This window comes from Lissotriton vulgaris, chromosome 5 (genome assembly GCF_964263255.1).
Source record: "Lissotriton vulgaris chromosome 5, aLisVul1.2, whole genome shotgun sequence".
Lineage (NCBI taxonomy): Eukaryota > Metazoa > Chordata > Amphibia > Caudata > Salamandridae > Lissotriton > Lissotriton vulgaris.
The window spans coordinates 876,998,916-877,021,994 of NC_141693.1; the positions used below are offsets into that span (position 1 = coordinate 876,998,916).

Genomic DNA, 23,079 nt, shown 5'->3' on the forward strand with positions numbered 1-23,079 from the left:
AATCAAAAATCTAGAAAAGATCACGGAAGAGATGAAGCGCCACAATGCAGAAATGGAGGACAGGAATAGAAGAGGCAACATCAAGATCTTTGGTGTGCCGGAGAATTCCGAAAAAGATGCGGATTCCTGCGTGGCTTTCCTCGAATCATGGATTCCCATGATAACCAAATTGTCCTTCCCACACGGCTTTGAACTGGATAGGGCACACAGGATCCCCACCTTCACTGCAAAGAACTCCAATGGCCCTAGACCGCTGATCTGCAAACCACTTAGATTTCAACACGTAGAGATGATCCTCCAATTCGCGAGAAGAAGCCATGCCATCACATGGGAAGGCCATAAAATCATCTTCACACAAGACTACTCTAGAGACACAGTATCAATCCGCAAAGGGTTCCTGGAGCTCAGAGACAGGCTAAGATCCAAAAGCATTCCTTTTTCTTTTGCTGGACCAGCGAAATTCAGGATCATCGTCAACGGCCATCCGAGATACTTCACAGACCCCAAAGCCCTTGCAGCTCTTCTGGAAGATCGGCAGGAACAAGAAATGGACCTAGCGTTAGGCCTCTCGAACAAGAGGAAAACTTGATGTCATATGTAGTGTCGTGCTTTATTGGTGCTAATCATTATCTCGCGGTTTCAGGTCTTCACATGTCTCCACAGGTATCCTCATCTGTAATGTGAGTAGGCCTTGTGCCCCATGCATCATTATTATTATTATGGGTTCTAGTCACGTTTGTTGCATCATCGCTTTATAGGCTACGTTTTTTGCAAGTTGGCTTGTACCCAGATAGAAGGAGGTTACTTTGATGTAAGAATATTGCTCTTTATTGCTCAGAAAACGCTCCTATGTGCTCACCAACACAGGTCTATTTCAATGTTTTGTTTTGGATTCTAGACTATAGAGTAAATGGATTCGTCATGCTTTAATGATGCTAGCCATCAACTTGCGGCTACAGGTCTCCACATGTCTAAACAGGTATCCTCATCTGTAATGTGAGTAGGCCTTGTGCCCCATGCATTATTGTTATTACGTGTTCTCCTCACGTACGTTACTCCGTCATATTATAGGCTCCGTTGATGTAACAATATTGTTCCTTATAGATCAGAAAATGTTTCTATGTGCTCACCATCACAGGACAGTTACATTGTTTGTATTTCTAGAGTATAGATTAATGGATTTATAAAGTTATTCACTCCGCCCATGCTCAAGAGTAGTTGTCTGATGTACATTTTCAAGCTTTATCCCAACAGTGTTTTACCTTATGACAGGAAGCTTCTAGTTATCTTCTATGTATCCCTTAACTCCGCCTTGCACGGGTCTGCCGTCGCACTCCCGACGTACGTTTTGGGGGGGAGGGGGGGAGGGACAGAGGGTGGGGGTGGGGGGTAGGGGAGGGGGGGGGATAGGAAGGGGAAAAAATGGAGCTGAAAGGGTCCCAAGTGCCCTTACGTCCTTTCTGTACGTTCTATGCTGTTTTGCCCTTAAGGTTACCTATGTCACAAATGTCATTTGTATTTTTTTACAGTTCACTATGAGTCCACATATTGTCCCACATGTTGAGCAGCCAGGGGTTTTATCCACTGCCTGCCTTAGGCCACAGCGCACTACCTCAACGACGTTCCTCATCCCCAATGGCTAAGACAAACTCGTTGGCCGACGACCTCACAATAGTCTCTCTCAATGTTAAGGGCCTAAACCACCCAGTAAAAAGGAGGAAAATTCTTGATTATATCACCAAGTCAAAGGGTGACATCATTTTGCTACAAGAATCCAAATTGTCCGAGGAAGACCTACGTTTCCTTAATATTCATTGGGCATCACACATCCTGTCCTCACCAGCTTCCCACAAAAAAGGAGGGGTTATCACCATCCTAGCGAAAAAAGCAAACCTTACTCTAATCTCACACTCACACGACGAAGTAGGCCGGCTGTCCATTACTAATCTTCTCAGGGAAGATGACCCTATTCATGTTCTAAATATATACGGCCCAAACGCAGACGACCCAGATTTCTGGGAATCGGTCTCACAGTCCCTAGACCCTATCCCTACGGATGATCTGTTGATAGTGGGAGGTGACTTTAATCTCCCCCTAGACCCGATCCTCGATAGGCAATCCAAATGTGCCTTCCACCATTCCCGCTCACATGACGCCCTCCTTCGCATATGTGACAGATATCACCTGAAAGACTCGTGGCGCCTACAAAATCCAGACGGTAGAGATTACACGTTTTATTCTGCACCTCACAACTCCTATTCACGTATCGACTTCATTTTAGTTTCAAGCCCCTTCACTCACCTTATAGAGGAGACTGAGATAGCCCCCAAACTAGTCTCTGACCACGCATGTATCAGAACCAAACTGGCTGGCTCCAGATCGATCTTACCACCTAGGAGATGGCGATTCAACGACGAGACACTTACAGATCCCGCAAACAAACTATTAATATCGGAGGCCATAGAGGATTATCTCTCTTTAAATGACACCCCCGACACTACACCTACCACCCTGTGGGATGCTCTGAAGGCCACAATCCGCGGGACCATCATCACAATTAGGGCAAGAGTAAATAAGACACTTAATAAAGAGCTAGTAGATCTAGAGCAGCAGATTACCTCACTCGAAACCCAACACAAAGCCAACCCGCTTGACTCTACCGTCTTTGATACTTTGACCAAGAAAAAATATGAATATAACACCATCACCAGCAAACGGGCGGGGGTATGGGTTAACCGATTCAAGGCCCTGAAACTGTGTGAGGGCAACAAAGCAGGGAAACTGTTGGCCTCCTATCTCAAACACAAACAGAAACTGACTACCATATCGTCCATTAAAGACTCAGGCAACGTCACACACACCAAACAATCTATCATCCTTAACACTTTTAAAAAATTCTATGAAGACCTTTACAAAAATGACAAGGTACTTGATGAAACTGCCTGCGCAAATTACCTCTCTTCACTCAACCTCCCGAAAATTTCGGAATCTGACAAATCCCATCTGGCCTCCCCAATCTCTGGTTCGGAAATCAGAACAGCAATTAACTCACTGAAGAACAATAAAGCCCCCGGCCCAGACGGCTTCACCGCACCCTTTTTTAAGGCCTTTGGGGACCAAATTAGCCCCACACTCCTAAAACTCTTTAACTCCACTGCAATCAATGGCGGTGTTTCTCCTTCAATGAGCGAAGCCACAATAATAGTACTGCCAAAAGAGGGGAAGGACCCACTACTCACTAAAAATTACCGTCCCATATCATTGATAAATCTGGACTGCAAGATTTATGCTAAAATATTGGCGAGCAGACTAAACTCCATTCTCCACAAAGTAATTAGCCCCTCGCAGGTTGGCTTCCTAAAGAACAGGACGTCCAACGACAACACTAGACTACTATGCCACATCCTAGAAAAGGCAAAATCCCACTCAGCGCCAATGGTAGCAATAACCTTGGACGCGGAAAAGGCATTTGATAAGGTTTCATGGTCCTTTCTGCGCCAGTGTATGTACGCCTTCAACCTGGGCGATACCTATACCAGGATGGTGATGGCCCTCTATTCGGCGCCTTCGGCCAGGATTGCTATAAACGGCACCCTCTCGGAACCGTTCCGTCTCTACCAGGGTACAAGACAGGGCTGCCCTCTCTCACCAGCACTCTTTCTCTTGGCCCTTGAGCCCCTCATTACAGACATCAAATCTAATAGAGACATCGCGGGTATCTCCTTTGGGGACACGCGAGTCAAGTTAGCTGCATATGCGGACGATATCTTGATTGCGACAGAAAACCCTACTACCTCCATTGCTGCCCTAATGACCTCGATAGACAGATACTCTTCCCTCTCCGGATACAAATTAAATAGGGATAAGTCCGAAGTAAAACCCCTAAATGTCCACACTTTGAAAGAGGTGTTGGGCGACTCCGGCCTGCTTTGGCAAACAGGAGTGATTAAATATCTGGGAATCGAATTCACGGATGAGTTATTGAGTACCCTTAAACATAACGAAAACAAACTCCTGACCAAAATCAAAAATCTGCTGGACGGCTGGTCACCCCGTTTCATCACTTGGTGGGGCCGTATCGAAACTATAAAAATGATGATATCACCCTTGGTTAACTACCTTGTCACGATGCTCCCACTCGTCCTCTCCAAAGAATTCCATGCTAAAGTAGATAAACACATCTCGGCTTTTCTATGGCAGGGCAAAAAAGCGAGAATTAGCTTAAAAAAACTTCGATTGGATAAGAAACTGGGAGGAGTTAATCTGGCGGACTTTAAAACATACCAAATAGCATTTTTAGCAAAACAGGGGTCTTACTGGATAACCTCCCAACCGGATTATAGCCCAGTTTGGCTGTCTGTAGAAAAAGCGATTCTGAAGGGGCTCAGCCCAAGCGCCCTACTTACTGTCAAACCCAGCCCCACCCTAGGTCCAGGTCTAATCTTCAAAAACACGAGAATGGCTCTCTTAAAAGTCAGTAAATACTTACCACAGCAATTCCGAAATTCACAGTGGGAGTCGTTATGGCACAACACAACCATCACATACAAAGGGAAACCTCTCAATTACCAATCCTGGATAGACAAGGGCATCATATTCCCCCACCAACTCGTCGGAAACGCGCTACCCCTAACCTTTAAAGAAATTCAGGTTAAGTTCCACCTCAATAATATTGAATTTTATAACTTCCTACACATTAAAGTAGCTATAGCTAAGACTAATCTGAAAGATGCCACTCCTTCACTCCTAGACTTATTCCCCTCCCTTAACAAACAAGGACACCAAGTCTCTAGCTTGTATAAATTAATGCGTCCGCAAGCGTCCTCCCTAAATGCACCCATCCAACAATACTGGGACTCATTTTCCTCCGAACCGAACTCGGACACGATTTGGGCCAGAACGTGGGAATCCACCACCCGCCACAAAATATGCCCTACACTATCTCAAACCAAGTTCTGGCTTCTACATAAAGCATTCTGGACTCCCAGGAGGTTGTTTCTTCATAAAATCAAGGTCGATGACACGTGTTGGAACTGCTCAGGGGTGGGCGGAGATCTGGAGCACCTAGTCTTCAAATGCCCCTGTGTTATCTCGTATTGGGACAAGATCTTTGGTTTCGTGAAGGAAGTCCTCCATATTACTCTACCAAGAGAATTCTCGTCGCTTGTTCTAGGTTTTGCCAAAGCCGTCACTCTCAATGAAAACGATAGAGCCCTACTGGACCTGCTGCTGACGGCTGGGGTTAAAATCATTCTTAACAACTGGAAAAGCACGAACAAAGCCTCCTTCCCTCACTGGTTGAACTGGGTATCGTACTTGAGAGGTGCTGACAATATCTCCTTGACCTCCACCCCGTGGAGACCCCCATCGAGGAAAATCTGGTCCTCGCTGGACACTCATTTTGATACATACAAACCTCCTTGAATCTCGTCTACAAGGCCTAGAGCGTGTCATCACACAATGTTCCATTCTGATTGTTAGCCAATCTATGTTTTTGCACATTCCTAACCACAGAGTGATGTATCCAGCTCCCGCATGTACTACAGGTTTGGGTTACGAAAATGTACAGCTTATGTAGCCTCTGCGATAGTGGGGCGGTGCCTATCTCCTTCAAGGTCAGGCTCTACATGACACCAGTTATTTCGGAATGTATGTGGACATTTTAAGGGTATTTTATGTAACGTGATGGACTCATTGTTTTAAGTTTTATGTTTTATGTACTCAATTGCATTATTGGTGACAATTTTCTGTATCCCTATTCATGTGACTGTAACTATTCGTACTGATCCGACTATTCATGTACTGATGATTCTCTTTACAGCTCCTAATAAAAAATCTTTTGAATTTAAAAAAAAAAAATAACTGATAACTGATCCAGAAATGCCAGATCTCAATCTTGGACTCACGAAGAAGGGTGGGAGTCAAATCAAATCAAAGTAAGCTTTATTCGAAACCACAAAGTGAGTCATAAAAGCTACATATTACATCCATGACAATACTTTAAAATGATCAAAATACAGTTTAAAACAAAATACAAAATTCTTCCGTATAAAAAGCAAGAAAGCACAAGGTATTAAAAAGACTGACTTCACAGCACAATCACGAGTTTACTATTTACAACTGATTCCTGTAGTTGATGACAGACAACAAAAAGCGTGACATTACTGAACAGATAAAAATGTTTGGTAGCATTTGCAGATAAATATACGCCGGGCGACACGGTCTGACACTCAACTCTAATAACAGAGGTTTAATGAGTTTCTGTCTCAACCATAAGAAGTGTTTACAGAAAAGCATGGTGTTCTGAGGTGAAATGTCATCACCCGTGCAATTTCCCAGGTCAGGTGACCAGTTATTAGCGGCAGGAAAGCTAATTAAATAGTGGAAGATATCCAGCCGGAAATGGGTGAACACAAACCTATGACGAGGATTATAGACGTTGGCTAGGTATGGTTGCATGTGAAACGAGTCAAAATCATTTGATTCCTCAGCACGGTTGGTTTACAGATTTCGGATCAGCGGTGGGGAGGAGAAACCGCATAACATTATAACTGATCCAGAAATGACAGATCTCAATACTGGACTAGCGAAGAAGGATGGGAGTCATGAGAACACAGCTAGAAGGAGGTAGGGGTCTCAGCAAAACTCCGCTATATTCAAGATGCTGGTGTTAGTTGGAATCTGTAACTGGGGGAGGGAGAATGGGAGTTGGGTTTCTTGAGAATTTCAGGGGGGTTGTTTTATCAATGTAACAGCATTGACTTAACAACAGATTGAATATGTTCAAGTTACTGTAGGTGAGTATGATACCTAAAATGCAATTGAAATGTGATGCGTATCTTATGTTGTCCAAAAAAACCCAATAAAATACGTTAAAAGAAAATGTAGGAACTGTTTGGAGCCTCATGGAGATGAACAATTTCCTATTTACAGACTGCGCCGCTCTGGGACCTCCTTGGATTTTGGAAAATAGACAAGTAACTGAATATGCAAAGCTGAGAAGCTATTGCGAGGAGGGCAATATTTATTTTGACTGACTTTTGCTATCTTGGGCCAAGTCGCAAGAACTCTTCCAAGTTGGGGACAGACAATTTTTACACTATCGAGGGATACGTCAGGTGGCCCAAAAAACAGGGCTCACAGACTACAGAGCCATGCATCTTGGATACACGGACACAAACCTTGCAATCAGATGGGGGTACAGGAGTTATAGAGTGCCTTTATCAGGCAATCCATGCAGACACAACTAAACCACTGTTGCATACAAGGAACAAATGGGAGGTGGACAGTAGCGAGCAGTTTCAAGATAAACAATGGTAGGAGGTGCTCACACTTACCAAAATGGCATACAGAAATAGCAGATTGTGGCGGATACAATTTCATTTTGTGCACCGTACATATAACACCAGCCAAGCCCCATAAGCTGGACAATATAAAATCACTTCAATCCCCTAAGTGCGACCAAGATGGAGCCGCATATCACCACCCGACGAGGGCATGTATACAGATCCGGAGATACTGGGAAGAGTTGGCAAGGCTAAACCTGGAACTGCCGACAACCCCACAGTTTTTCTTACTGGGGATTGGGGTCTACCATCCCCGCACCCACAACCAAGCGCCCTATGGAAAAAAAAAGTTTGACTTTAGCCTACTGCTGGCCAGGCTGCGACAGGCGATCTACTGGTTGAGTAATAGGGTTGCAAAAGTGGAGAGCTGGTTGAAAGAGGCAGCAGCAGAGTGGTGCACAACCAAAGGGGCTAGGATGAGATTGAATCGGGCAGATCCCAAAACTTGCAGATCTGGACCTGTGGCCCCTCTCACCACGCCCATTGTACAAGGTTACACTTCCCTTGGCTCAGCGCCATGCATTAGATAAGCATAACTAAAGAATCCGAGTTAGCCCAGGTACAAGATGCGTGTGATCAGTTAAAGGTTGAGATATGTTACGTATAGCTCAGGTTGCTTTTTTTGTACCCATTTATCAAAGACATTTGTATATCTGCAGCGGAAAGTCGGGGAAGCACCATGATTGACTGCGATGACTTGTGACTGTTGTAATGCATTGAAATGCTATCAAATAAAAAGATATAAAATATATATAAACCGCACCAATGGCAACTAAATAATCAATATGATTTTTCAACTGACCCCTTACGCTAAGGGGAACATCTCAAACTTTGTGAATTTCAGACAAAAACTATCACAGCGGTCATTGCACACCCAAAAAGCAAAAAGTCCAAAATTACTAAAGGTAAACTTGAAAGATATTAAGGATTACACCATTCTTCTAATCTTGCCTTGTTAGGGCAGGGGGCACACTGCTGAGCAGATCTGCCTGAGTGCTGGTAGAATCATCCTGATGGTCAGCTGACAACATGCTAATGATAAATAAACCAGCCGCCTCCTCTTGCACTAAATTAAATGTATGCAATTACCTTCCTAGTGATACCTCTTTGTTCACTGAACCATGCAAGGATACATAACAAACCACATGATCTTATCTGACGACAATATGCTCTCAAGGGACTTAACCTTCACTGGGGAAAACCAAATGAATGGGCACATCATTATTTGCCTCCTTCTAAGACAACAACGAACTAGTTTAAAATGTAACACATCAACTCATACCAAATAACATACCCAAAACCCAGTCCAGTTTGACTGAACAAAACAATTGAACAACCCAAAAAAGGGATAATGGATACATGGCACATAACCTTTATCTTAAACTAGCACTGATACCTTCAGTGATTTCCCATCCCCAATTTCTACTCACAGGATGTGTACTCAGTCAGAGTAGAATTTAATAAACCAATGAATGATTCTCTTTGGGGAGAACTTGGCACCATCCTCTAACCAACTCTTTTACTGATTCAATCCTAGTCTCTGTCCATAAAGGAAAATTATATGAAAAATATGAAAATTGTCTAGTGATTGGTGGGCTAAATTTAGTGAACTTCTTAGCTACTCAGACAAAATCCTATCATTGTAAACTTTTAATCTAAAAAAAAAAACAGGGTTGAATTCCATAAAATGTAACTGGTGAAAATGCCTGGGTTACTTATTGGTAATCTTCGTTACTCTTAGACCTTCGATCGTTCACATGAAAAACTGCTTTCAAGACTAAAGTTTCAGGATTCATAGCTTATATCCCAAAACATCACCAGAGCAGGGGCTAGGCCCATGATGGGAAGACCAATTGGTTTCAGAAGGAGGTACTGGGTTTAATGGGTGAGGAATAGGGGTAGGTTTGGAAGCAGAGAAGAGAAGCATAAACTATTTTTTATTTGTTATTAGGCAAGTACAAAGTACAATTCAGGAGCATTACCTGTTTTTGTGACACAGGAAGTTTTTTCCAGTCATCACACAAGGACTTCATCTTTCCCTAGAAAAAAAGAGGCAGCTTGATTAAGATACCAGTCGTGATTAATACTGAGCATCTTTTTTTTTATTTTTACCAATTTTATTGAATTTCAGTAGTATTACACATACATAAAAGTTGCATCAGGATCAACGTGACAAATACGGAAGTGGTGTTCCCATCAATTAACTTATACTTGCATTTCAGCACAATATTACAGGCAAGAGTCGTTGGTACTTAATTGTATAAACATGTAAACAGTAAGGAACAACAGGTCATTCAGTGGCATTATCACATCTTTAGTTACTCTTTGGTTTGTTTTTCATCTTCTCCTGCCATATCCATTTCACCCCATTGCGCGACAACGTACAATGGCAGGGTGGCGTGTAACTCAGTGTTAGGATATACAGGTTGATAGTCTGCATTTGCACAAGGGACAGGACAGTGGGACCTAGTTGTAAGGATGGGATAGGGTTCCGGGTAGGGGGTGGGGGTGGGGGTGGGGGGGTTGCTCCACACTAAGTACTCAGGGGGGAAGAGACCAAATGTGGACCTGAGCGTGGACTTGACCAATTAGTTCCTCCTTTTAAGTTTGTTCAAGGAGCAACACCTACCAGACAACTGCAAATGGGATTTTTCACAATTTGCTGGCCTCCTCTCGCCTCAGTGCCATGGCCACTGCCTTTCCCCACTTAAGTGTTGCTGCACACCAGTGAGCAATGCCTGGTAATGTGTGGGAATTCCAGTGCATTGCAATAAGTCTGTGGGCCATAAGCAGCGCTTAACCAAGGACAGGATTTGTAGCTTTCGCAATTTTCGTGCGCTTAAACAGTCCCAACAGTAAGCCCTCCATCATACACACATTCATTGTGTAGCTATCACCTCCGTTAATGCATTTGGGACGTTGCCTCATAGCACCACTGCCCCCGGACAGCTCCAGAACATATGTGCAATACCCGCCCCAGACTGATGGCATCAAGGACAGTCTGAGGGTGATCCACACATCTGGGGGAGAGTCGCTGGTGTGAGGTAACCCCGGCAGGATGTTATGCTGTGTGCACTCTAAATAATAGCGTACCAAAGTGCTCTTTACCACTCTTTCTTTGTTAGTTTTCAGCCTATAAATAAATATATACAATAGAGCAAGCAAAACAGAACAGGGGGATGACAGTTGGTTATAAGCTTGCGCTCAGTTGTCATGAGTAATTTCAAAACATATAAGGCTACTTCCAGGGATAAGGATGACGTCTATCAATCCGCCACCATTAGATGTAGACAACATCCACATCAACAAATTTACATACGTTGTATCCCGAGCAAGAAAGAGTCATATATTCCAAAGCACTTTACAAGTCCAAAAGAAAGGTTCCAGTCCACATGTGTATTGATCTTCTTCTTTTATTATTTTCCCAACAGCATCCTTATGGATCCTAGCCAACATGTGTTTCGTCTAAAAGCGGTATATGCACCAAGACTTCATCAGGGGAGCTCCATATAGGTAAATTCTGGCATCACAAGTGAATTCCAATCATAAATCGCGTTGTTAGATAAAACATGTATTCGAGAAAGTTATCCACGTAAAATAAAACGTTCCAAATGGGCAAGTGTCAGTCCCCATGTCAGGGGTTAATCGAGTCTTGCGATCATGTATGCAGCAAGTAAGTAAGTATGACCACGAGGATTTGGTCTGACACTTTGCCCATTTGGAACGTTTTATTTTACGTGGATTACTTTCTCGAAAATGGTCACGCGCTATCCGTAGCAGGTTATTGGAATCTCATGGCAGTCGCGCTCGGAGAAGGAAGGTCGACTGGACCACAGGCTGTGCACGAGTATGAGAGGGGAGGCCTAGTTCCTCCGTGAGGTGCCCTCAAACCAATGAGCGGGCCACGGGAGCTATGCCGCTAAATAATAATGTTTACAAGTTCAGGGCGCCTAGGCCCCCTTTGTCTACTGGTAATTGTAATTTGAAGCGCTACCCAGCTGAACCTTCCTACAGCAGCGTGCAATATGAATCTGGGTATGTGCTCCTTACGGTTGTGGAAATAATAGAGTAAGCCGGGGAACATCACTAGTTTAGACAAGAACACTCTACCCTGCACTGTGAGTGGCAAAGTACTCCAGAGCGCCATTTGAGGCCAGAGAAAAGCAATGGTTTTTGTGAGGTTGTCATCTATGATGTCTTGTGTCACATGGTAAATATGCATGCCTAGATATTGGAATGTGCGGGCTTCCACCGTAAATGATGCAAATCTTCTAATTGATGCTTTTGAGGGCAATTGGGTTGTAGTGGGAACAGGCAGGATTTCCTTCAGTGTGATAGGCGTGTTGAGCTGGTCTCTGTCCAAAGTATCAAAGGGGGTTAGTGTGACCAAGCTAAAATGAAGGGAGGGTCATATAGGGTTTAGTAGTGGATGGTGAATGTTCTGTGTGTGTCCACTTGGTTAGTAACTACTTGCATTGGGGTTGTCCTGATCATAATGACAGGAGTAGTTGGTTTATAGCTATGCAGGAGCCATGGCAGCAGATGAACTGACATGCCCCTTTGCATGCATCTTTGCTTGTCTAAAGTTTAAACATGTGCAGTTCTATCAGATGAGCATGCTGCTTCAGCGTCTCAGTCAATTAGTCCTGCTTTGAATGATCAGCTTGGGCTGCTGCCTCAAGGCTCACAGTGACGTTTCTATGCACATCATGTCTTTCTGCGGTTCGGCCCTAACCCCCACAACTGCGCGGATGCAATGAACCTCCCCCCAACCCCCCTGCCCCAGTACAAATTTCAGTGCCTCCCATTCTATTAGCATGGAGAAGGTTGTGCCCCAGTTCTCTGCCAGATAATGAGAACTTCTTTCTTGTTGCACCTCAGAAGCCCTGGTTTTCCAACAGGGCAGACTGCAATCGCCATGTGGGGACCGGTGGCCGCGTAGCGCCACACTCCAACTGCATAGGGTTATGGTCTGAGAATGCATTTCCCAAGTACTCCACACCCATGACCTGCATTCTTGTGGCTGGGCCACAGAATATTTGGTCTAGTCGCACATGCCGGTCGTGTGAGGACGAGAAATAGGAGTACTCTAGTGCCTGGGTGGAGCGATCGCCAATAGTCCAGTAGGGACCAGTGCAAAAGCTAATGCGACAGGTGGACAGTAGTAGTCACAACAGGGAAAGTCTAACGGTGAATGTGAGCTGTCCAGCTGTGGGTACAACAAAGCAACCCCCCCCCCACTAACCATGGGATATGAGCCCATCTAGCAAGTATATTGGATAGGGGAGACAAAAAGGTGGCTGCGCTACATTAGGAGTATATATGCTCACTAACAAGACAGGTCTGCCATCTAATTGCCCTTCAACTAAAGACTAACGGCCCTTTGGGTCTATATCCGCTGTCATGTAATAGAAAGCGACTCTGGTTTGGACCCGAAACTAATGCTCCCCCTGCCAAAAACGAAGTATGCGGTACAGAAACATTGACCCCGCCAATGCTTTTGCAAGCGGTCATCTTCACCCCCTGCAATGCGAGCCTCTTGCAGCAATGTAATCAGAGTGCCCCATCTAATATATTGTTGCATTGAATGCCTTTTACATGCTGTGCCCATACCACGGACATTCCATGTTAATATGCTTACTCTAGCCATTCTGTTGTTGCAACACTACTGTGGGCATGAGAGAGAACAGGAAACTGTGTGACCGTTCTCACATGCCTAAACTCAGAGATACATACTGTTCAGGACAAGACAATAGCACACTGCATGACTATAAACTGTAAAACTAAAACCCTCTACTCCCCTCAAAGGGTGGCCCCATAACCCACAGTCGACCAAACAGTTTATACACTCTTCCATAGATGGGGTGTTCCTAAATGTACATTAGTGAGCACTGTTATCACTCAGGAGCAAGGCGGGAGATAGCCAAAGTGTCAAAGATCCTCCCCTCGTCTGGGACAGACTGCAAGTCTCTCTAATCGCACGTTTAGTTGAACCCATTTCTTCTCAGTAAATGTCTGTATACTGTGTTCAAAGAAAAGCCCTGACTCGTTAGCCATTGGACTCTGCTGTGGGCCTGTCTCCACCAGAAGTAGTCAAACATATGTCACCAGTGACCTTTCACAACATGCCATCTGCTGTCTGTGGAGTAAGGTCTGGGAGTATCACAGAAGACATGCTACTTGTGCACGGGCTGGACTAGATTGCTGAGGGAACTTTTTCCAGGGTTTGGGCATCAGAGCACTGATCTGCACATAATGTGACTGCGATTAAGTGCTTGGATCTATTCCTCCTTCGCTTGTGCTGGGTTTGGGCCACCTGGTCCTTGCTGCAGCTGGTGTGTCGAGCTCTGTGCTTACCACATCGCTGGACCGGGACTGCGTGTGGCTGTCGCACCGGTAATGGTGGGGCAGAGGATTTATAACAACGCTGTCCCACCCAGTCCCAAGCGTTTGGTGGTTCGGTCAAAAAGTAGCTCCTGTTTCTGACCTTGACTTTGAGCTTAGCTGGGAACAGCAGAGAGTAGCTCAGTCCAACGTGGTGCAGTCGTTGTTTTACCACCCAGAAACAAGGCCCTGCAGCAATGTCCTGATAGTGTGTAATCCAGTAAGAGGACTATGCGGGCATTTTCAGAGAGAATTGGTGCAGGTAGCTTGCAATAGAGCTTCCTTGTCCATTCAGGTAATTATTCTGGCCACTACAGGCCCGGGATGGTGGGTGGGGGGGGGGGGTGGGGGGGGGGGGGATTGGGGGCGGCGGGGTCTGCCTGAATCAGCCAAGTTACGAAGAATTCCACTGGATCCGTACAATCTGCCCCTTCTGGGAAGCCCACTATGTAGAAGTTGTTGAGGCTGGAACATCCCTCCGAGTCTCCTGCCCTAGCTTCCAGTTCTTTAACCTTAGTAGTGAGGGATCAAACTTGTCTGTCAGGTCTTTTGGTGTCAGTCTAATCCCATTTATTGCACTTTCAGTGAGTGTATCGTGGTCGGACAGTTTTCTCTGGCATCGTGCAACATGCCCAACTCAACCGCTACTGCATCAACCCTAGTGCGTAGGTCCTGCCTGCTGTCAGCGATGGCCTGGAGTATTTTCTCCAGCTTTGAGTAGGAGTGCCATTGACTAGGTATCCCGCGCAAGTTCCTGGTCAGAGAGGTCAGTAGTTTCAGCGCCTGGGGTCCTAATCCTCCCCTAGTCCCATGACCGGTCACCGCCAAGTGATCTACATCTAGTAGGTAGCTATGGCACCAGTTAACTGACCTGCCAATGATGAGTGTCACAAAGTACTAGATTGGGAGTTGTCATGGACCCGCCAGGCTCCCAGTTCCTATGCTGGATTAGCCAGTGGGGCATCACAAGCAGTCCCGGGAGAAGGAGATGTATGCTGCAAAGTCATCTTCCAAGGGGGGCTTGACTTGCGCCGGGGGCTTTAGGGAGATGGGTTTCTAAGGGTATAGGGTACGTCGTCCCCCACCGCTACCTATCTTTTCTTGGTGCCGATCTCTCCTCAGTTCTAGTGGAGCTGCATGTCAGCACATGACTCACCCCCGGGCCTCCAGTTAAACACCTGCAGGTGGTCACAAGTAGTACAAATGCTGCATGAAGGGCAGTTAAAGGCCACTCCAGGCGCGGGGAAGTCTTTGCCACCACCTCCCCCACGAAATCGGACTACTTTACCCTACAGGCAGTCAGGTTCAGGGTTCTCACGTCTTCTCCGCACTAGCTCCAACTGCCACCTCCCCAGACAGGGCCCAAACCGGGCAGCGAACTCTTGCGTCCAAGGTCTGGAGAGCAAGGGTGTGAGTGAGTATGTATTGGGCTCTCAACTGCACCCCTCAATGTGGACATATTGTGTTCCAGACTAAAGGGGGGGGGGACTACAAGCCCTCTGGGCCGTTGATGCATAATAGCACTCAGTGTGGCTCCCACCAGCCGCTGCAGCTCTGTCATGGGTGGGGGTGGGTGGGTTTGAGTATGGAAGCGGCGCTGTCGGACAGAGAAGGACTTGTTTTATAGACCACCCTTCCCCGACACCCATACTAGCTACAGTTGTTCATGTGCCTTCTTGGATTCCCTATCCAGAGGTGCGGTAGGGAACGCTCTCTGGGATGTAGAGGTTTGGACAACCAAGCTCTCCGGGGTGGGGTGTTTGGTAAGGAAGAGGGGGTCACCCGGAGCCAGGCGATGGCTTTGGGCCACGTTCCTATCCACAGGAGCCCCTGTGTTGGCCCTGGACCAGGCGCCCAAAAGAACGTCAGACAGTGCTACATTGAAAGGCAGCAAAGGCTCCAGAGAGGTAGCCGCCGGTTGGAGAACTTCTGTCAGGAGGTTAGTCCTGATGGCCACCGTAGGGAGTTTGAGGTGGAGAGCCTTGGCTGCCCTACGTAACACCATTGGGTAACTGTCTCCTTCCTCCATATCCACGGTGGGAGGAGACAGCAAACTAAGGTCAGGTGAGGTGTCAAGACCACTGGCCTCCCCCTAATCCTCTGCCCAGTCCTGATCATCAGCACAGTCCTGTGCCAGAGCCCTCCCAGTCCTCCCCTCCTCCGAAGTCTGTGGAAATGGCTCCAAATAAGGAAGAGGGACATAAAGGGCATCAGCGTCAGTATCCGCGTTGGGCGACGTCGATCCGTGCCAGTGGAGGTGTCACTAGGTCAACCGGTGTTGATCTAGATCCTATCCTGAAACCTTGGGGGCCTGCAGCATCAGGGCCGGCACCGCCAGGGCCGCCGGAGATGGCATAGCAGGATCTCCAGTCAGGCCCACAGGTGGACCGGCGGGGCCAGACGGCCCAAAGAGTCGGGCCATGGCAGAAAGAAACTCCTGCACATGAGCATACGTTGCCCCTGCACCTGGGTAGGGGGGGTAGACTGCGGGTGACGTCGCAGACTTTGCCGGAGCCGCGGGGGTGGTCCGGCTGCGCCCTCAGCTGCAACGCCCGACGGGCGAAGTCAAAGAGCGACAATGCTTCTTCGACTTCTGCTTGGAATGCTTCAACTTACCTGATCCCAAGTGCGAAGACTTACATCCAGTAGAATGAGGGGGACGACTCCGACCGGTCCCTCGACCTCCCACAGGACCAGGACCTCGAGAGGCACGGAGCCAACTGCTGGACTTCAAGCAACTTTCGGGACCGCTCCAGCAAAGTCTTCAGTGCCGTGGCCTGGCAGTCGGGCCACGACTTGGGGTCGTAGTCGCGCCCCAGGCAGTAGAGACACACGCTGTGTGGGTCCGTCACACACATCATGCAGTGACAGTCTCCACAGCTCTTGAACTCTGGCATCCCTACGACACCAGGAGCCGATCGACTCGAAAAGATGAGGTAAAAGGCCTAAAAAAACTCAGTCAAAAAGTGACTGGGGGTACTTGCTCTTCCCGGATCTGCGCTTGCTGGCGCTGAAAAAGCAAACTGACGTCAGCGCGCGTGGGCCCATCTAAGTAGCTCCAACGACATCATCCCGGCGCCAACGACGCACGTGGAGCCGCACGACGACGCCTACCGACGCGCAGGAGTACTGCTGACAAAAACTTTCCGGATCCAGTCTGACGCCTGGGGGTAATTCTAAGGTAAGGAATATATCACTATGCGTTTCTTTCAAATATATAAAATAATGAAAATAAAACATTTTAGCAGTGCAGATGCACAGTGGGCACACCAAAGGCAAGCCTGTCAGCACCAGTCTATATCTAGACTGAGCCACGTGCCAGCCATGCTGCCCAGGAACAGTCTCAGGACAAGCTAAGGATTGCCCTTAGTAGAGAGACATTATTTAAATACAATGGTAATAAAGGCTGTGAGGGAATGCCTCAGCCTTTTTTTTTTAATCAATGCTCCTTAAATTGTAACAAGTGTCAATATAGCATTAACTAAATACAGCATCAGGCTGAGCAGAGAGAGGGTAAGGTAAACTCTACCGAAATGGGAAGGCACACGTCAGTCACAAATATGGGCCATTTCAATTTGATTTAATAAATGTTAGATCTTTGCCAAAGCATAAACTGTACACTTAGAGCCTTTTGATGGAGGATGACATGTTTATTACAGAAATCTGGTTTGTTTTAGCTTCTGGACCAGCTATAGCTCAAGCCATACCTGATGGGTGCTCCAATTTACATATAGGCACAGAGGACAACAGAGGAGGGTACCAGTGGTTTCCAGCTCAGGATTCTAATGCTACATAAAATAACTGGAGGGTTTGGGTAATGTGGAGGAACTGATTTTTTCCTTCAAGATATCAGATAACTGCTCATTTTGGGAGCTTTGATGTACCACCCACCTGAAAGTTTTGCAAACTTCCATGAAATGCGTGTGAATACAGTAGCTCCCTGGTATCTGCAGCATGTTAACTTTAGAGTTCTTTGGTATTTCAATCTTCACATGGAAGACTCAGATCACACAAAAGCTGGATATCTGAACAAAGCCATGTCAGACCTCAATCTTCAGTTAAAGTCAGTAGGACCCACACATAGGTTGGATCACTCCTTTAAAATGATTATCACTAATTGTCACACTCTTAAGACAGGAAAGCCAATCCTTTTGATTTGGTCAGATCATAGTTTGGTTATTTTTACCTTGTTAATTCGGGCGCTCTTGGTATAAAGTCTCTGAATCTAACTTAGGTGAGGTCTTAGACCTTGTAGAATTACTGCTGTAAGAAAACCTGGAAGCCGAAGTAAACTCCTTTAATTGCTTTACGAGCATTTGACAAAGTCGCCCCCATACCAAAAAATGCCACTAAGAGCGAACAGGCCTCAGCTCATTGGTTCTCCCACACTCTAAACAGAAACGCATATGGAAAAATGTGGAAAAGGAATGGAGGAACAGTATTTGCTACAGGATAAGCCGATATATAAGCAGCCATAAGAATTTTTCAAAAAATGATCAGGAAAATTAGCTCAACAAGACAACTCATCTAGTAAGACTTTCAAGATAGCGAGATCCTTTTTAGGTGTCGACTGGGACCCGTTTGCAAAAGATTTGTGCACAACAAGAGGCTTCCAGCCCTTTGCTTAACATTTGCTGGCTTTACAGTCTCTTATTTGGGCTCATGCTGGCTTTACTTTCTCTTCTTTTGGCTGGAGCGTGGACCAAGTACCGATTTCTTCAGCTTGATTGCGGTCCTTCCGCTAATCGCGCTGTGATGGAGGTGCTACTTTTATTTTTTCTCCTTCCCCATAATCCTTGTTGAATCTCTAAACATTTCTAGCTCGGTTTTACTATGCCACACACACAACAAAGAAGCCTTTTCCTCCTTTGAAATGAATGTTTATTGTGACAGCAAATGCTATCTGCTTCCAAATGTATTTTCTCTAAGACATGGACATGGGAACAATTGCTTTAAGTGGAAGGATTTTCTTTTTCCAAATGTATTCTTTTCTTCTTTTTCACGCAAGGGGGCAGTAACTGATTTGCTCAGAATTAAAGAGGTGCTGTCCGGGACCTACTTTTGAGAACATTGGCTCTGCGGTTACCTTTCGTTCCTGCTTTATTTCCTGCTGTACAGCATGGCATGAGCATTGCAGACTTGGGCGGTAATGTTTAGCCATGCTATTGAACAGCGTGACTGCTGTGCATAAACAATAATAACATTTTAAAAAGGGCTTTCATGGCACCTTATTAAAAATTCTTAAATTTTCAATGTTGTGATAACTACACAGTGAATAAATAGGTGCGGGCAGCCATCCATCCTGTACCAACGCGAGCACAATGTGCAAGGGAAACCTTGGACACTAGGCAGTCAGCCAATTACAGATACCAATACTCATACATATAATCAGGGAACATATACAGAGCATTATGAGCTTTCGCTCTCTTCACTGATTGAACCATTATCATTTGCACTGGACTCAATGTGATCACTCACAACCAAATCAGTGGTTAAGAGATCCCTACAAGGTTCTCTCCATATTCTAAGGTCCTCAGCCAATTTCTCTTCTTTCCTACTCTCTTTCATGTGGACCTCCTCCGCAATTGGCCGCTCATGTGCGTCCTTTAACCAATGGTCCACTAAAGGGGAGCGCCTACCCATCCATACTATGGCAACTCTTCTCAAAACAGGATTAATTGCAGTAATGTATATGCCATCATGCACTTTTTGGGTCTTGGGATTTGCCCCAACAGGCAATGCACAGGGGTTGCCTCCAATGGAACGCCAGTTCACACTCTCGCTTGCACAGCCACACGTATCCAGAACGTGTTTACCTCCAGGCAGCCCCAGGCTAAGTGTATAAAGTCAGCCTCCTCCTTACTACATCTGGGATATGCATCAGAGCGGTTCAGGTCAATGCGATTCAGCCTCACTGGAGTCAAATACACACGGTGCAGCTAATTAAAATGTAATGAAAACTAGCTTTACGGGATACTGTGTGAGTAAGGGTGCATACCGCATTGCAAGCCCTGTCACCCATGGGCATCTGTAGATCCCCGTCCCAGGCAATTCATGCCCTGGGAGGTGGAGTACTTGAGTCTGCTCTCATGGTCTTGTGCAACAAAGATTAGTCGACGTCCACTCCTGTAGGGACGCATAACATCTAGTGTTTGGTAGTCTGAGGAGCATTCAGATATGTAGACCATGCTGTTCTGGCCAGGTCTGAGAGGCCTGCATGTTGCAAATACTGCCTCTGCCCCAAATCGAACCCTTCACAAGCCTGTTCATATGTAATAAAGGTTTCATTAGGGTACAGGTCTGCCAGCACCTGACATCTGCCCTCTCTCCATGCTTGAAATGATATGTTTTCCACCATTTTTCACACTGGGGCTAAAAGCCAGTTACTTAGATCCCGGTGGAACAGCGCGTGTCTAAGTATGTGCTCCACAAATTCTTGCCAGACATATGTGGTCTGTTTGACAACGTATGGCAGGTCTGTGAGTGCGCCCGCCCCCTCTATCAAGGATGCTGGTAGACTATCTGGCTCTACTCGCCCCCTGAGCAGATGCTTCTCCCAGTTATCTCCCTCACCCAGCCACCGGGCTGCATGTTGGATACGTGTCGCATAGTATAGGTCTGGCCTGGGTGCCTCTAAACCCCCCTCCTCATATTGCCCTGTTAGGACTGTAGGAGAGTTGGGTCTGCTTCCTATGGTCACCCCCACTTTTTGCTGTAATTCTCTGGTTTTTCGACTTTAGTGTGGCTGTGGGCCTGCTAATCAGACCCACAGCCCAGCTGTGCTCTCTCTAAATTGATACCATGTACTTTAGGTACATACCTAATTAGGAGTTGGGTCACCTTTGTGAGCCCCTGTATAGTGTACCACAGGTACCCAGGGCATAGGTGCATCCCAGGCCTAACAGGGGCTGCAGCATGTATTATGCCACCCCTGGCTGGCCATCCAAATTGACACCACAGGCTGATCACTCAGCTTGGGCAAGGTGGTGTAATCCCCCCTTGCTTAGATATAGTATACCTATATCTACCCTTATATATAGACACATATATACATACAAGTCACTCCTATGGCAGGCCTTGAGAATCCTGAAGGCAGAGTGCTTGGTTTTATGTGAGAGGGTGCTCTAGCATGAGCTTAGCCCTTCTGCAGCTTTCGGAACCATGTCCTTATAGCTGTTCTATGATATAGCCATACCATATATTCTTAAGTGCATTACAATCCTCGCGGTTAATCCTAACTTTGGTTTGGCTTTATCAAAACATGTTGTGTAAGGTGTCTAACACTTTGGAATACTACCCCTCCCCCCCACCAAGAGTTTTGGCATGGGGGGTAGCATTCCACCCTTCTAGAGGGAGAAGGCATGTAGTTACTGCTTTAACCGGTTAAAGTTAAACAGAGCCTCAGCATCACAAAATGGATGCTGCTGCCACAGACACAAGTCTGACCTCCGGCAAGGGAGGCCTGGACAATAGGTTTCCTGTCAAAGGAGGTGCTAAGACCTCCTCAGACAGCCTGTAGTGTATTGGGGCAGGGTGGGTTTAATGGAAAGATGCTTTCCAGACACTGCCTGGGGCACACAAGGTGCTCTATGCATAGCTCGGTTCAAACCAGTTGCTGGGGCACTCCAGCCCCAGCTCTGGGGCGAAACTGGACAAAGAGAAAGGGGTGTAACCACCCTCTTCTCAGGTTCCACCCATAGGAGGGACCTAGCAGGTAATCCAGCCCCTTAGTTTAGTATAAAGATAGGAGCTGTGTCTAGAGACATTAGATTATCCTGGAAAGAGACTCTAAAACGAAACTCTTGGACCTTCAACGTTCCATATCGACTGGAAGACTGAAGACATCTCCCTTGTGGTCAAGGAGTGACCACCCTGTGCATACAGGCACCACCAGTAACTTGCTGGTTTGCTTTGTCGATGCTCCCGCCGGAACCCGAAGACTCAGCGACTCAGGAACTGGACTTCCAGACGTCTCCGACTCCGATCCACATCCACAGCAAAGCGGAGACCCGTGGCGGACACGAGAGACGTGGGACCGGACACCCGGGACTACCTGCTCTTTGCTAACCGTGCAGCTTCTGAGGTACCCTCGAAGTTGTTCATTGGGGTTTGAGAAGCCCCAGACCCGAGCAGCATTTGCACCGAAGCTCAGCCCTCCACACTTGACGAGTGCCGCGTGGGGCCTGCACCTGCATTTCAGCTCAACGCGTCTTCCCGGTTGCTAGCCCGTTGGCTAGTGAGCCCTACAAAGAATTCGTTTTGAAACTACACCACTTGCCTGTTTGCTCAGGGCTTGCTCCAGCTTCCCTGCAAAGGAGAAGCTCCCCAGACCTTGCTGGTCTAACCTTAAGCCAATCTTCCCATACTGCGTTGATTGCGTTTGCCAAGGCTTGTTGGGTCCAATCCGGATACAGACACCGCAGTCAACAAGATCCTTCGTGGGACAGCTCGAATCCAGCGCCTGGTCGTCGTCGACGCCTCCTGGTCCTCGTAGCTGCAGAGACCAGCTTCACCTCTTCACCTGATTGCATCTCAACATCGCCTGGTTCCTTCCTGGTCACTGGTTAGTGACCCAGACTCTGTGCCCTCTGCTTTCAGGTTCTTCTCATCTTCGATCCACCCTTGGATCCACCCGGACACTTTTCTTCTGGTCACCTGCAGCACTTTTTTGCAGCTCTCCATAGGAAACAGCGATGAAACCCGACACGAAAAGACAGCTATGCACCCGGCTTCCCTGGGTGAGGTAACTCGAGTACTCCGGTGCTCCCGTGGGTGTTAACTATCCAAGTGTCCTAGTTTAAAAGGGTTTTACCGTACTCCATCCGGAAGTGTCCTGAATCTACTACTTTGTAACTTTTACGTTCCCATTCTAACTCTATGGTAACTCGCGTGTGTTGTTACACACGGCACACGCCTCCCGTGGGCCTCCTACTTCCAATCCCTTGGTTGTTCAGTGTAGCTCCAGCGATTCCCAAGGCCCTAGGCCTATTCACTATTCCTGAAGTGGTTCTTATACCTATACGTATATGATTCGTGAGGCCCCTAGGGCAAAATTGTATTGGTGTAACTTATAGTATGCTTAATGAGTAACTTGTAACGTATCTCGAACTCTGACCTCATAAAGAGTGCAGAGGGGTTGTGTTAGTAATAAATACATATATATATATTTGATATATACCTTGTGTGGTGTCCTTTCATGTGGCATTCAAGGTATTATAATTGGTAAAACAGCTTGCTTCACATGCTCTCTGAAATTTTAGCCTAAGACTGCTTGTCCATGCTACCACTAGGATAGCTGGAAAGAGTTGGGATAGACATTGTTGGACCAATGGATCCCCAAACAGCATCT

General features: G+C 46.6%; 1 protein-coding gene across 1 annotated transcript in view; it reads right to left on the bottom strand.

Annotated features, from left to right (window-relative positions):
* Window positions 1–23,079, bottom strand: part of TFAM (transcription factor A, mitochondrial) — a 270,156-nt gene that overhangs the window by 12,458 nt on the left and 234,619 nt on the right. Inside the window, exon 6 of the mRNA XM_086922455.1 lies at window positions 9,329–9,385. Within this exon, the coding sequence (XP_086778581.1) occupies window positions 9,329–9,385 (57 nt within the window). The remainder of the gene's footprint in view (window positions 1–9,328; window positions 9,386–23,079) is intronic.